Raw genomic sequence first — 13500 nt, 5'->3', positions numbered from 1 at the left:
GACGTGATGTGTGACAGTTTACGCTAAATCAGAAACACCGGCCGTGAAGACTCACACCTCCACCACAGAGCCTGAAAAGATCCAAATCACCACACGTGCACAGGTGTGAACTACAGGTGTGAAGACCCTCTCCTCCCCCTCTGCTGTGCTCCAGGATTCCTTATTAACCAACCACCAGGCCTGCAGGGTCTGACTCACGTCCGCCCCCCCCTCCTCCTCGGCGTGGTGCTCCTTCCTCTGAGCGTCCTGAGCGAGCTGCTGGGTAGCCCTGCCTCCACCCCGTCGCCCTGCTGAGGACTTTTTTCCGACCCCTCCCTGGAAGCACCAGTGAGTTTCCCTGTTTGTAATCCCTTTTTATTTTCGTCTGCTTTTACTCAGGACAGGGTACACCTGTCCACACGGTGGTAACAAACCTGGATCAGGGCCCGTATTCACAAAGCTCCTAACTTAGCCGTAAAGTTCCTAGAAAGGAATCTTAGCTTAAGAGTGACTCAGGAAGTGTACAGAGACTTTTATCTTACCAAGGGAAAACTCTAAGAAAAATCTTAGACTTCGAGGAATTCTAATTCTTTAAGACTAAAAAACACACAGGACAGAGAAACATATAAAAAGTTCCTAAAAACATCAGGAAAACTGATCTTTGATGAAATATTCAGATTAAATAATCTGTTCAAAGTTCCTTTAAATGGCTTTTGGAACACAAACTGCCTTCAGTCACTGTGTGGATCAACTGCAGGTTCATCAGGATGAAATAAAACATAAAACATGTGGTCAGTTTGTAATGATCAGGCCCTTTATGGTCATCTCATGTGTTCTCATGCTCTGATCTTTAACCTACATGAATGTCCTTCATAGCCTAGAGCCGTAAGGATAACATGGCTGGTGAGAACCACTTCTCATAAGAAAAAGGCAGGTGGCGCTCTGGTTGTTGACAGTCTTGTCTCCTCTTCTCTTTTTGTGATGTCTATTGCATTTAGATCTGGCATTCACTCCTTGACCAATGATATTCTGTAACGTATATCTGATTATTGTACTGGGTTTGGTCAAACCCAACAAGATAAATGTGAACTTCTGTCTGACAACTAGGCTCATTCTGGCGGAGGTCCTGGTGGAGCTCTGTCAGTCTGAGACCAGCGCTGTATTACTTTATATGCGACCTTAATAAATACTTTGACTGTGAACTGAAGATTGCTTCAGACCGTTCTTGGGCTTTCAACAAAGAACCGGGCTAACAAGTTTACTCTGTGATGGAGAGGGAAAGGACTGAGCAGGACTCGACTCGCTGATCTGAGCTCTGTTTCATCTGGTCGTAAGCTAACGGTAGCTAACGCTCGCTAACAGCCGTCTGCAGAGATCACGCTGACGAACCTTTTTGCTCCATCTGTGCTGAAACTGATGGAAACTGGTGTGTGTGTGTGTGTGTGTGCGCGCGCACGTGCATGTTTAACTGAAGTATCTGTGTGTCGTCATTTAAACCTCAGATGTGAACCTCATGGTGGCGCTAAAGGAGAGAGCGCCGTCAGTGTGAAACTCTACGCTGTGCAGGAGTGGACTCTGACCTGGTGGGGTCGTCTCTGGCGGACGACGGCGGACTGATGTTCTCACACAGAGACCGGTTGCTGAGGACGACGACGGACGGCTTCAGGGGGAACGCGTCCTGAGCGGCAGGCGCTCTGTGGGCCTTCCTGAGGGGGGTGAGGCTGTGGGTGAGGGGCAGCGTCTGAGGAGGAGAGGACGTCAGCCTCTGAGCCAGCATCACCTCTGACTCCAGCTCCTTGTCCAGCAGCTGACTCAGGACGTCCTCGCGGCTCATTGACTTCCTGTTTGGACCTGACGGGACGAGGACAGAAAACACAGCTCAAGACATCACGAAGCAGCACAGGAAGTGGATCGTTTCTGGTGAAAGAGTCAAATTTAGACATGAGATGAACTAAAACGGCGTGTGAACCGTGTCAAACCCTCTCTGACGCTGCAGCAGACGAAGCTTCACTGCTCTCCTGTGTTTGGTTTCACTTTTAATAACTTTGTGTTTACAGATCAGAGCAGAGCCTGTCGTCATCGCGCTGATAGAATCACGTATCTGGTTCCAGCTCTCTGTTCTCTGTTTCAGTGTTTGTGACGTGGCCACTGCGAGGCGTTCTGGACTCTTTCCTGCTCTAAAACACTCACTGCTGAGCTCCAGCTTCTTGCGGACTCCGGGCGTCCTGGCGGTGGCGCTCCTCCTCTTGGCGCTCAGGCACTTTGACGCCGACAGTTTGGTGGCGGAGTGCAGCGACTCGGCCTCGGCGGCGCCGGTCCTCCCCGCGCTCATGGTGGCTCTGCTGGGCCTCACTTCCCCCGACAAGGCCCGGCGCATGACGGCGAGGTCTGGAGTGGGCAGAGCGCGTCGAGACGCCGGAGCCGCTGTGGGCGGGGAGCACGGGGGTGAAGGGGGGAGGGAGGGTTTGGGATGAGGAGGAAGAGACGACGCTGGAGCAAGTTCAGAGGCACCAGAGTCCACCAGAGCAGAGTCCACCACACTGAAGGTCCTGGAGTCCCAGGACAGCTTCACGTACAGAGTGTCTTTATCGCCAGAGTCCGGGAACGGAGCGGCTGCATCCAGGTGCTTCACCTGTGAGGGGAGGGAACAGGAAGTTAAAGAGTTCATTCATCAGTGAGTTCCACAAACCATCAGAAGGAAACACACAAACTACACAAAGATGATTTCTGCTGCTGCGTCAGATCGAACAGAACGGACCGTTTCATCAGCTAAACGTTCCACGGTGTTCCACACAGAAGCACCACCATCTGCCCGGAGGAGCGACGGAGGCTGAAGCATCGCTCCCTCAAGCTCAAACTAAAGGTCTGAAAGACACTTTCAGAAGATGCTCCTCGTTCAAAAAGCCGATCGTGGCGATGGCTGTCAGCCTGATCCAAACAGGCTTTAACAGACCGGAGTCTGTCCACCTTCAGCCTGCTGGGCTGCATCGAGCAAAGAGCAGCAACACTGAGCTCCAGCTGTGTGTGTGTGCGTGTGTGTGTGTGTGTGTGTGTGTGTGTCGGTGAAGGACGAGCAGCAGTCAGAACCATCACAGGACCGTCTGACAGTGAGCGTCCCTCCGTCCTTCACCTGCACGGGCCTGAGGATGGACTCGGCGTTGACCTCGTCGTCACAGCTGCGACCCTGATAGAGGAAGATCTCCTGCGGGTGAGGCTCTCTGCCCAGCAGCTTCAGTTTGCTCAAAGGCACCTCGGACACTCGGACGAACCACTGAACCGCCGCCTTCTTCTGCTTCCCGTTCTCTGAAACACAACGAGACGACGTTCAGCCACGCGTCCGCCAGAGCGCCGTCGGGCCGAACCGGCCGGGACTCACCGTCACCAAACAGCCTGACGACTCTGGCCACGTACGGGTTGTCGTCATCCTCTCCCTCGATGAGGATGTGCTGGCCGGTGGTAATGACGGTGGTCCTGGGGAGACCCTCCACACTGATGGCCAAAGACCTGACGCACGAAAAGACAAAGAGGACGAGAATCAGCAGCTTAAACTTGTCTTTGTTTGGTCTGACCGACTTTGTCACACCAGCGTTGTTGTTGTTGTTGTTGTTGTTGTTGTTGTTCTGCTCTTTTAGTGTGACACTTGATTTCTGTATCTTAAGATAAGTTAAGGGATCCTTCAGTGACACTCCAGCCTGGATGTCTGGAGAATCAGTGCAGCGTCAAATCCAAAAAATGAGGCAAAAGCTCATCTTCTTGTTCCTGATCTCTTCCAAACTGCAGTAAATCCTTTTTCAATCATTTTATCTAAACTGACTTTATTTTCAGCTCTTTAAAAAACTTTTTCCAGCAGCTACAGGACAGAAAGACAAAGTGGAAAAGTAGAAAAACAGACAACAGGTAATAAAACTGAACAGTCAGCAGATTCATCAATGAGTTAGTCAACTGAAAATGAATCTGCAGTCATTTATCAGATCATATATTAATAAATAAAGCAGCGTATTAATCCAACGGACCACACGACTGATTTCAAGCGTCTCAGAAGTGATGATTTGCTTTTTTTTTGCCTTTTGTGATTAAAATTATGAATATATTTAAGGTTTGGACCATTGATGGGACAAAAGAAGCCTTCACCTGCGGATGAGAGGACACTTAAAGGCCATGTGTCACTGTTTTCTCACGATTCACGTCATGAAACACACAGATCAACATGGAGATACTGAAAAGAGTCTCTGTGCTCCTGAAGACAGAAAGTCACTGACGTTACTCACCGATATTCACAGGTTTTTAACTTCCTGTTGAACCGTAAAGGCTCCTCCAGCCACCGGTACACTCGTCGGACTCTCAGTCTGGTGAAATATTTCATCCCGTTTCCTCGCGGTTTGCTGCACGAGCGCAAATAAAACGGTAATCGATATAAAAACAAGCCTTTCGATCCGGAATGAAGCCGATAATCTCCTTTAAGTCAAAGCCTGGATCGAAAAAGGGGCATTTACTGAAACAATCTTGAGTCAACGACACACTGAAAACAACATTTCGCGGGAAAAATACATCATTTCCGTCTTCTTCTTCCTCTTCTTCTCTAGTTTGAAGGGCGGGCTAAAAGCCAGCGTGAAAGGTGCAAACGCCACCTGCTGTTCCGGAAGTATAACATCACGACTTGAAGACGCGTTTGTGTGTTGTTACTTTGTGATGAGGACTGAAAACGTCCTCTCTGCATTTTCCGATTAAAAAAAGAAGAGTTGTTTTATTTTTCAGTTAAATCTTCAAAATAGATGCTAGAATTGATCTTCAATCGAAAGTAATGCTGTAAAAGGCAGAACTCCTTGTAGTAAAGATAGAAATTACATATTATTTATTGCATTTTAAGGCTTATTGTTGACATTAAAAGTAGTAGTTAGTGGAACATTTTTTATATAACAACAATATTTATTAAAGCGCTCAAATCAGGTCTCTATCGGTGATCACTGGGTTAGTGCAATATAGTGCAGCAAATGTTGATTCTGTTTGCAGAGGTTAATTTTCAGTCAGATTCATGATTCTAACTTCATGGAGCTCTTTTTCCCATTCAGGACACCTTCCTATAGAGCATGTTTAAAAATGCTTCTTCTAAATCACTGTTTAATAGTCATGTTTTGTATTTGATTTTTTTTATTTTGTATAACAGTGTGATTTTGTTTTTCTCTTCCTGTTTTAATAATAAACTAAACTCAAACCAGTGATCCTCTGCTCAGCTTTCAGTGTGTGTGCGCGTGTGCGTGAGTTTTCTTTAAGAAGTCCAGCAGCGACAACTGCAGGCCGGTTTGGGGATGACGCTTTTATTCTGAAGTAAAACAACCGGAAGTCTTACGTACACTTCCGCTAAAGGACCGCAGGCTTCAGCTCCTGTATCCATGCTAGTTAAGTGACAAATCTTTGATTCCAATGGCAAATAGAACCGTTAAAGATGCTAACAGTATACACGGGACCAACCCGCAGTATCTGGTGGAGAAAATCATCCGGACTCGAATCTACGAGTCTAAATACTGGAAGGAGGAATGTTTCGGTCTGACCGGTGAGTAGCATGTTAGCTAGCGAGCTAACGTTAGCTCTCTGTGGCTCGTGCTAATGAGGCTAACCGACATCCCGGCGGATTTCACCCCCTTGTTGATGTATTTCAGTTCATGTGAAATAGATGAAGTAAAACTTTACCTAACGTTTACGGAAGTATTTAAGTTAAGGAACCTTATAGTTTAACCAGTGAATGAACGGTGTAGCTTCTCTTGTCAACAAGCAGACAAACGCTCAAATCTTTTAAAATGCTAAAAATAAGAAGCGAGGCTGCAGCTCAAAGTTAGCTGTTTGGTTTGTCAAGCTAATTCCACCTTAAAGTTCACTTTAGCTTCTGATTGTTTTATTACATAGATAATCGTTTATTATTTATTTACTACTTCCAAAAATAGTGAAGAATGAGATAATCAGTTTGATATAACGTCGGACTGGAAAAAGCAGCAAATCTTCACATTAAATCAGCTGGAACCATCAAAAGTTTTCATAGTTTAAAATGGTTTTAAACGATTGAGAATGAGAATAGATGTTGATTAATTTGCTGTTCATAATTGATCGACCAATCAGTGCAGCTCAAAGACAAATAGAAGCAGAAAACTCACATTTTTAAAGCTGCAGTCAGTTTTTGATATCATTACTACTTAGCTAATCGTTTTTAATGTATTCATTGTGATAATTCTGTTTACTTTTGTTCTGGATCATGTTTACTGTCCCAGTGAAGGTAAATCTTAATGTGACATCAAACGGTCATCATAATAATTAGTCTCTTTGGCCTTTTTTGTTCAGCCGTGATGATGTTACTCATGTGTGCGCGTGTTGTGTCGTCTGCAGCCGAGCTGGTCGTCGACAAAGCCATGGAGCTGAAGTATGTCGGAGGGGTTTACGGTGGAAACATCAAGCCCACGCCGTTCCTCTGCCTCACGCTGAAGATGCTGCAGATTCAGCCTGAAAAAGACATCATCGTCGAGTTCATTAAAAATGAGGATTTCAAGTGAGTGTCAGTCTGTTGAGAGACGAAGGTGAACACCGGTGCTGTAACAGACCAGCCGACCTAACATATCAGCCTGCACATTGATTGGCCCTCCAGATGCACACACACACATTACTTCTCAGATGGTTTGGTGTCGTGGTCACAAAGCCCACAGAGACTTCAGAGTAAATGTGCAGACAGAACGTGCACACGCCGAGTCTGTCGAGGGTCTTTGACAACCGCGTCGCCGCGCTCTCCTTTTCTTTCATCAGATACGTTCGTCTGCTTGGAGCGATGTACATGAGGTTAACGGGCACCGCGGTGGATTGCTACAAATACCTGGAGCCGCTTTACAACGACTACAGAAAGATCAAGAGCCAGAACAGAAATGGAGGTGAGCTTTGAAAACCAGCTCATAGCAGCCATGTTTGATGTTGATGAGTTGACCTGCAGCGACAGTGAGGGCGGTGCCAAAATTTGCAATTTAATTGGGCCAAAATTAAACTCCAGGTGGTTTTTAGAGACTTTGTCTGAACCCTGAGACCTGATTACGTCGTGGACGCCTCGTGATCGTTCACTTTGCTTCTACTCTCCTTCACCTTTTTTCTCTTGTGTTAGAGTTCGAGTTGATGCACGTGGACGAGTTTATTGACGAGCTTCTTCATGCAGAGAGGATGTGTGACATCATTCTGCCCCGCCTTCAGGTACGCTCACATCATGTCAATCGAGCACAGGTCAATGCAAGTGCCTACACCACTGATGTGTGTGTGTGTGTGTGTGTGTGTGTGTTACAGAAGAGACACGTCCTTGAGGAGGCTGAGATGTTGGATCCACGTATCAGCGCTCTGGAGGAAGACCTGGATGAGGTGGAGAGCAGTGAAGAAGAAGATGAGGAAGAAGAGAAGGTAACGTTTGATTAACCTGGTGGAACGCAGTGAGTGAGGTCATGTGATCACAAGTCTGAGCTAACACGACGTTTAACGTCCTGCCCAGCTGATCCCGAGTTCAGTGTCTGCGTCTGTTTCCGGGGCGGGTCATTGTTCGTCTCCGTGGAGTGAGACTCTCCGCCTTGTTGCATCAGCGCTGTGACGTTTTATGAAAACCAAGTTCAGATGAAAGAGACCTGAAACTCAAACTGTTCAGATCAGTTTAAAGTTTAATCCTGAGTGATGTAGGATCAACGCTCTGCCGCCTCACTGCATCCAGTCGCTCTTCTCCCCGCCTTCCAGTGTGGCCAATCACGACAGCCGTAAAATGTTTGTTTTGTCGCCTGCAGCTGGAGAGACTCCAGACCCCCGAACCCCACAGACGCAGTTACCGTGACAACGACAGACCCCGTCGATCCCCGTCGCCTCGTTACAGACGCAGTCGCTCACCCAGACGGTTTGTTTTCACCTTCTTTCAGTTTGCCAAATGTCCGTTTGTCTGGTGTGTGAAGAAAACGTCTTCCACGCCTGAACGTGGACTTTTGTGACGTGGTTAGAAATCGTGGGTTCAGCTCTGAATCAGATCTGCTGTGGGTTTGTTTTTTCCAGGAGGAGCAGATCTCCGAAGAGGAGAAGGTAAGTCTGCCGTTGGCTGAAATCCTCGAAATAAAATCACCTTTAAGCATAATATCTGTGGCTCGCGCTCATCGCCGGCTTTTGTCGTACGTGTTCAGCCCATCGCCGCGGAGAGACCGCCATCGCAGCAAGAGTCCTCGCCGCCATCGCAGCCGGTCCAGAGACAGACGCCACCGCTCCAAATCGCCAGGTAAACAGCTGGTGGACGGACGTCAGCAGGTGTGCACGCTGGGCCTGAGTGTGTTGCTGGGGTCTGTAAACGAGCCCGTTCTTTCACCGTTAATCCGGAGGATCTGATTGGCAGGCCGGGGCGTCTCTGTAGCCCCTCGATGCTTCATTTATAAAAGTGACACATTTTGACTTTAATCAAAAAACCTGTGAACGGTCGACTGAAGCTGTTCTCGTCGTTCTTTTGGCGCAGGTCACCACAGAAGCCACAGACACCGCAGCCACTCGAAGTCTCCAGAGAGGTGAGAGACGCCTCTGCTCCACTAACTGAAACCTTCACGTAGCTTTGAACGTGTTCCAGATGTTTGATGATGTTTGTGATGTTTGTGATGAGCTGAGCTGTCATTCAACAACAGGAGCTAAAGTTAGTTCAGCACCAGCTGCTGGGCGCTAACGTTACTGACTCATTTCAATCTTCAAGAAGTTCTCAAGATGTTTCCCAGTTTCAGGAAAAAAAAAAACAGTAGATCAGTTCAGTAGCTGTTCTGGAGCTTTTGGTCTCGTCACCTGATCTTCCTCAGGTGATGTTTGAGACGCCAGCTGTGTGTCTGTCTGTAACACCTGTTGTGATTTATTGTGATTAACGAGGTTTGTTTGTTCATTTTCATCCATCGTTTTGTTTCTTTTTCACGTCACAGGAGCTCAAAGAAGAGTCACAAGAAGAGTCGCAGAGGAAACGAGTGATTTTACTTTTTTTTTTTTTTTTTTACCTGTAAACTGTCAGAGAGTTTGTCTTTGAAATCTTTTTGAGGTTTTTAAAAGTGATGTTTGACGTACATTCAGCTTTGTCCCGCTGACCTGTCACATGTCACGTTCTGGCGGCGCTGATGTCCAGTGATCCTTCACTCCGCCTGCAGCCTCTCAGCCTCACTCTGTGGTTCAAACCTCAGAGAGAATTCCAATAAAACACACCATGATGTCCATTATTGATCCCTTTAGGAAGCGACTAAATGTGGAAACGTGTTTCTGTGTTCATAGAAATAAAGACCTTGATTCGTTCGTTGTGTGTTTTTGGAGGTTTGATTGATTCCTGATGACTTTTGATTGATTGATTGATTGGTTGATTGATGTTCCAGAACTACAAAGATCTTTATCAGGTGAAATAACATGCTGAAATTATTCCAGCTGTGGTCCAGTTTTCATGCTTCGCTGTGAGGCAGAAAGGTGGGATGAACGTGAAAAACACTAAATTTATCTCTGCAAAGATCAATGTTAAACGCATGGGTCCACATCGGCTTTCAAGAATACTGTGAACAGATACTGCTTAGGCTTCAATTAAACTTACCTCCTCCTCTAATAACCACCACACTGAACAGTAACTTCCAAGAAATGTCACATGTCAAATAAAGTGTGAGCTGACTTTGTCAGCAGGTGTGCAGCGATGACAAACTACAACAGAAAGAGGATTTCTCAGCATGCGTAGTGTGTATTTATTAGTACTGCGGACAGTACAACATGACATACATTTGGCTGCATTTGGTGATAATATTCAGGTTATACATCAAATTAACTTGCATCATAAAAGCCAAAAGCAAATCAAAAATCTTGTAGAGTATTATGATTTTATAGCAGAGGAAAATTCAGCATGAAGAAAAAAAAACATACAATAAACTGATTAAATGTGAGTTCGAACAAAGATCATCAATCAGAATCTGGTGAGCTAGCTCGTAGCACATTCATTAGCAAGCGCTGAATGAGTAACATGAAGCATTTGAAAGTATTTCGGAGTAACCTGGAGATGTTTATCCACACCTGGTGGAAGAAACTGTCCACACACCTTTGACTAATATTTGGGTGGAGCTACCAAAGAGGCATTCAGGGACCTTTTTGGACACATCAATTAAAAGCCTGATCATGTGAATGCTTGTTTCAGGAAAATCAATTAATTTCAATGGAATCGTCATCAGAGGATTCGCTTTAAGTTTGATGTCTGTCGGCCCGAGGTTGTCCCATTGGACGGGACCAAACTGCCACGCCGCCATCAGAGAGCCTCTTCCAAGGTTTTTAACATTTTAACTCATTTCCATGTCTGGTTTTCAAATAGTGATCAGATTAATGTGCATGTGCAGATACGTTTCAGGTGATGCCTACGCTTCATTTTTCGAGTCGTTGCCGTTAAAGGGACTCAGGCTCTTGCAGGTTTGCCAGGAACTCCTCTATGTCTCTACACATTCGGTTCCGGCCTCTGTCTTTTATCTTCTCCAGAACTTTGATGCTCTTGTCACGGAAGTAGGACTGCTGCGGTATCGCTGCTGCCTTCATGTGGTACTGGATTGACCTGTGGCGATCCTGGCAATCGAAGTTTAAGTAATTTCCGTAGTGGTGATAAATCATTTGTTGGTCTGCAGGTTCCACGTCACTTTTCAGCAGGTCCCGGTAGATCAGCTCAGCTTCAGCCGGATTTGTCTTCCCGTATATGTTTACGAGGTCTAACTTCTTGACTAGTGAAGAAAGAGGGTAAAGAGCAATCAGCTCCTTATGGAGGCCGACCGCTCTGGCGATTATGCGTCGATTTGGGCGACTGTTGCGGTCAAAGATGATCTTCCATTTGTAGCAGAGGGCAGCACATCTCTTCAGGAAACGTGCATCTGGATGGTTCTGCAGAGCCTCCTCCGCCAGATCAATGGCCTCGTCGATGGACAGGCTGATTCTGTAAACCCTCAGCACGGCTTTCATCCCGCTGTAGCTGCTGACGGGGTTTCTCAAAATCTTCCTGGCTAACTCTCGTGCTTCATCTTCAAGTCTCTCTCCTTTCTCGGCCCGTTGCTTAAGGTAAACACCGGCGAGGTACAGGTTCTCCGGATCCTGTTCTGTGGCGATTCTCATCTGCTCTAAGACGTCAGCGTCCAGCCCCGTCTCGCTGTGCTTAACGGCCCTCGCTAAGCCTATGAGGTGGCTGGTGTTCCACTCCACCGTCTCCGGCTGCATCCTGATGGCTCTCTGGAAGCAGTCTGCGGCCAGCTGCTGTTTGTCTCCGCTGAACTTCATCAGGGTCCAGGCTTTCTCGGCGTAGATCTCCGCATGGAGCTCGTCCTGGGATGGAGATGGATATTCGCTCATCAGGGCGTCGACCTTTGACAGGTAAGTCTGACACTGTGCCTGTTCTCCCAGGTGGTGGTGCAGCCAAGCCAAGTTCCCATAGTTCACCACTAACCAGGGACCCTCCTCTGAGGCTGCTGTCCTTGTCTGGCCGAAGGCCTCTGCAGCCTTCTTGAAGAAACTCTGGGCGTCTTCGGTGACCCCCAGCTTGTACTGAATGTACCCCTGCAGGTTGTAAATGTGACCCAGCCAGCTGTTTCCCTCCTCGGTGCCGATGTCCTGCAGCTTGTCCCTGAGACGGAAAAGTCTGGACCTGCTGAGGTCCAGATCCCAGGTGAAGTGACACTGCAGGGCCTCCAGTTTGGACTCCAGGGCCGACTGACTCTGAGCAGCACTGATGGAGAATGAAAATACACGGAATCAGCAGATTAATACAACACGCTCTGAGGTGTGCTGTGATTGGATAAGCACTGTTCAGCTCATCAGGAGGACGGAGGATAGAAGTGGTGTAAGGAGCACTGACTGGAAAACAAGGAGATAAGGAAAGAAGGGAGGGAGGAAAAGGAAATCAGTTGAAGGAGAGGAGGAAAAAGAAGAGGAGAATAAAGGAAGGAAGCAACAAGCGAAGGCTGCAGGCCATCAGTCTCTTTGGCTTCAGAAAGGTCACAACTGAGTAAAATAACCTGGAAGTATTTAAGAGCTGTTCAAATTCTCTAAATGCTAAGCAAAGGCGCTTCACTACTTCCTGTCTCTTCCTGATCCTCACTGAACTGTTTTTCAGTCTTGTAGTTCAGGGCAGGAACGCGCCTGCTAATCAGCGATAACATTGGTTAAGATTAGCTTAATTTTGGCATAGACCATGTGGTGCTGCTGCAATCTGATAGACACATCACATCCACCTTTGAGGCAGGGAGGGCAAAAATATTTTATTTTTCATGAGACTGCAGGTAGAAACCAACTGTCACACACAGGTTTTTAATTTGTGAGGAAAAATCCAAAATATTTTATATTAATGTGATGAAAGCGACTTCAATTTTCAAAGTCGTGCTTATTGTAGATAACGTTAGCAAGCGTGTTCCTGCCCTGAACGACGAGACAGAAAAACAGTTTCCACATGTTCAGTACTGGTGAAAGAAAAAAAAAAAAAAAAAAAAAAAAAAAAAACACATTACAGAACTGTTTTTTTTCCTAATTTAATGCAACTTCAGTAAATGAGGCGTTGAACTTTTCTGATCCCAAGTTTGATCCTCTGATTATTTCTTATCAAATGCAATGTTAGCATTTATAGTATTTAATGTTTCTCCACCAGAAATAGTATTTAGCAGCATTTTTATTTTTTATTTTTTTAGAAAACAATCGATTTAAGAAGAGAGAAATCAATCAATCAATCAATCAATATTCCTTTATTTGTCCCGCGAGGGGAAATTTCAGAATACAGCAGCATCAGTAAAGATTAGTAAAGATTAATATAAGAAGTGCAATGCAGATTAGAAACAAAACAGTATATACAAAAGAGTGAGGATTTAAATAAAAATAAAAAGAAAGAAATTGTAAAAAAAATTGTAAGAAATTGCAAATCGTATTTACAGATTGTTATGTACATGTATTATTGCACAGCTTATTGTCCAGACTATTGCACTGATTACTTGGGGTTGTTTTTATTGTACAAAATGCTCCTTTCTGGGGGTCTGTGCTGTCTGAAAGGATGAAGAAAAGAAAAGAGGAAGCTCAGAAGAGAGAGGACGAAGAGAGAACATCATTACTGACTTACACCAACCTTAATGTCAATATTCTGGGACTCATTAAAAAACAAGAAATAAATCATAATGATGTTCATTATTTATTCCTAAACGAGAAGCAGCTTCTCACCTCATCGTCCAGCTCTTTCCTGCTCTCGGTGGTTCTCTGGAGCTGCTTTGCGTTCGACGGTTCAGTATCACTGAGGCGCAGCTGCTTCTTTGGAGATGATGTGACGACGTTTCACAATCAAGGCGAAGCGACGGTTAGAGGCGCGGCGTCGACGTCTGCGGCGAGGCGAAGAGACGCGACTTCGCTGCAGCGCGGCAGACTGGAGCGAAATTAAAGAGCTGTAGGGGGACAAGGGGACAAGACAGAGAGACAAGAGACAGAACGTGGAGGAAAATAACGGAAAAATGTTGACTTCCTGGTGACTTTTGA

General features: G+C 46.1%; 3 protein-coding genes across 3 annotated transcripts in view; 1 reads left to right on the top strand and 2 right to left on the bottom strand.

The window, feature by feature from the left end:
- Positions 1 to 4539, bottom strand: part of orc1 (origin recognition complex, subunit 1) — a 10698-nt gene extending 6159 nt beyond the window's left edge. Inside the window, exons 1-5 of the mRNA XM_076722280.1 lie at positions 4248 to 4539; positions 3356 to 3483; positions 3110 to 3282; positions 2170 to 2611; positions 1560 to 1830 (exon numbers count right to left, since the gene is read on the bottom strand). Of these exons, the coding sequence (XP_076578395.1) occupies positions 1560 to 1830; positions 2170 to 2611; positions 3110 to 3282; positions 3356 to 3483; positions 4248 to 4342 (1109 nt within the window). The 5' untranslated portion in view covers positions 4343 to 4539. The remainder of the gene's footprint in view (positions 1 to 1559; positions 1831 to 2169; positions 2612 to 3109; positions 3283 to 3355; positions 3484 to 4247) is intronic.
- A 787-nt stretch (positions 4540 to 5326) lies between these two features.
- Positions 5327 to 9283, top strand: prpf38a (pre-mRNA processing factor 38A). Its single transcript, XM_076721806.1, has 10 exons — positions 5327 to 5530; positions 6355 to 6514; positions 6766 to 6887; positions 7112 to 7197; positions 7288 to 7398; positions 7770 to 7876; positions 8029 to 8055; positions 8154 to 8245; positions 8477 to 8525; positions 8922 to 9283. Exons 1-10 carry the CDS (start codon positions 5401 to 5403, stop codon positions 8965 to 8967), a joined length of 930 nt encoding a protein of 309 aa, XP_076577921.1. The 5' UTR covers positions 5327 to 5400; the 3' UTR covers positions 8968 to 9283.
- Positions 9284 to 9698: 415 nt separating this feature from the next.
- Positions 9699 to 13492, bottom strand: LOC143318444 (antiviral innate immune response effector IFIT1-like). Its single transcript, XM_076726786.1, has 2 exons — positions 13192 to 13492; positions 9699 to 11716 (listed from the first exon to the last, which is right to left on the bottom strand). The coding sequence occupies exons 1-2, from the start codon at positions 13194 to 13196 to the stop codon at positions 10399 to 10401; spliced, it is 1323 nt and encodes a 440-aa protein (XP_076582901.1). The 5' UTR covers positions 13197 to 13492; the 3' UTR covers positions 9699 to 10398.
- Between the last annotated feature and the right edge of the window lie 8 nt (positions 13493 to 13500).

This window comes from Chaetodon auriga, chromosome 3 (assembly GCF_051107435.1).
Source record: "Chaetodon auriga isolate fChaAug3 chromosome 3, fChaAug3.hap1, whole genome shotgun sequence".
NCBI lineage: Eukaryota > Metazoa > Chordata > Actinopteri > Chaetodontiformes > Chaetodontidae > Chaetodon > Chaetodon auriga.
This window is presented reverse-complemented; position numbering and strand designations above follow the sequence as displayed.

Bases quoted from the DNA above. Each gene is read 5' to 3' on its own strand.
- prpf38a (XM_076721806.1), top strand. From the start codon at position 5,401: ATGGCAAATAGAACCGTTAAAGATGCTAACAGTATACACGGGACCAAC. The intron at 6,515-6,765 runs GTGAGTGTCAGT...TTCTTTCATCAG, and splicing joins ATTAAAAATGAGGATTTCAA to ATACGTTCGTCTGCTTGGAG. The intron at 7,877-8,028 runs GTTTGTTTTCAC...TGTTTTTTCCAG, and splicing joins CGCAGTCGCTCACCCAGACG to GAGGAGCAGATCTCCGAAGA.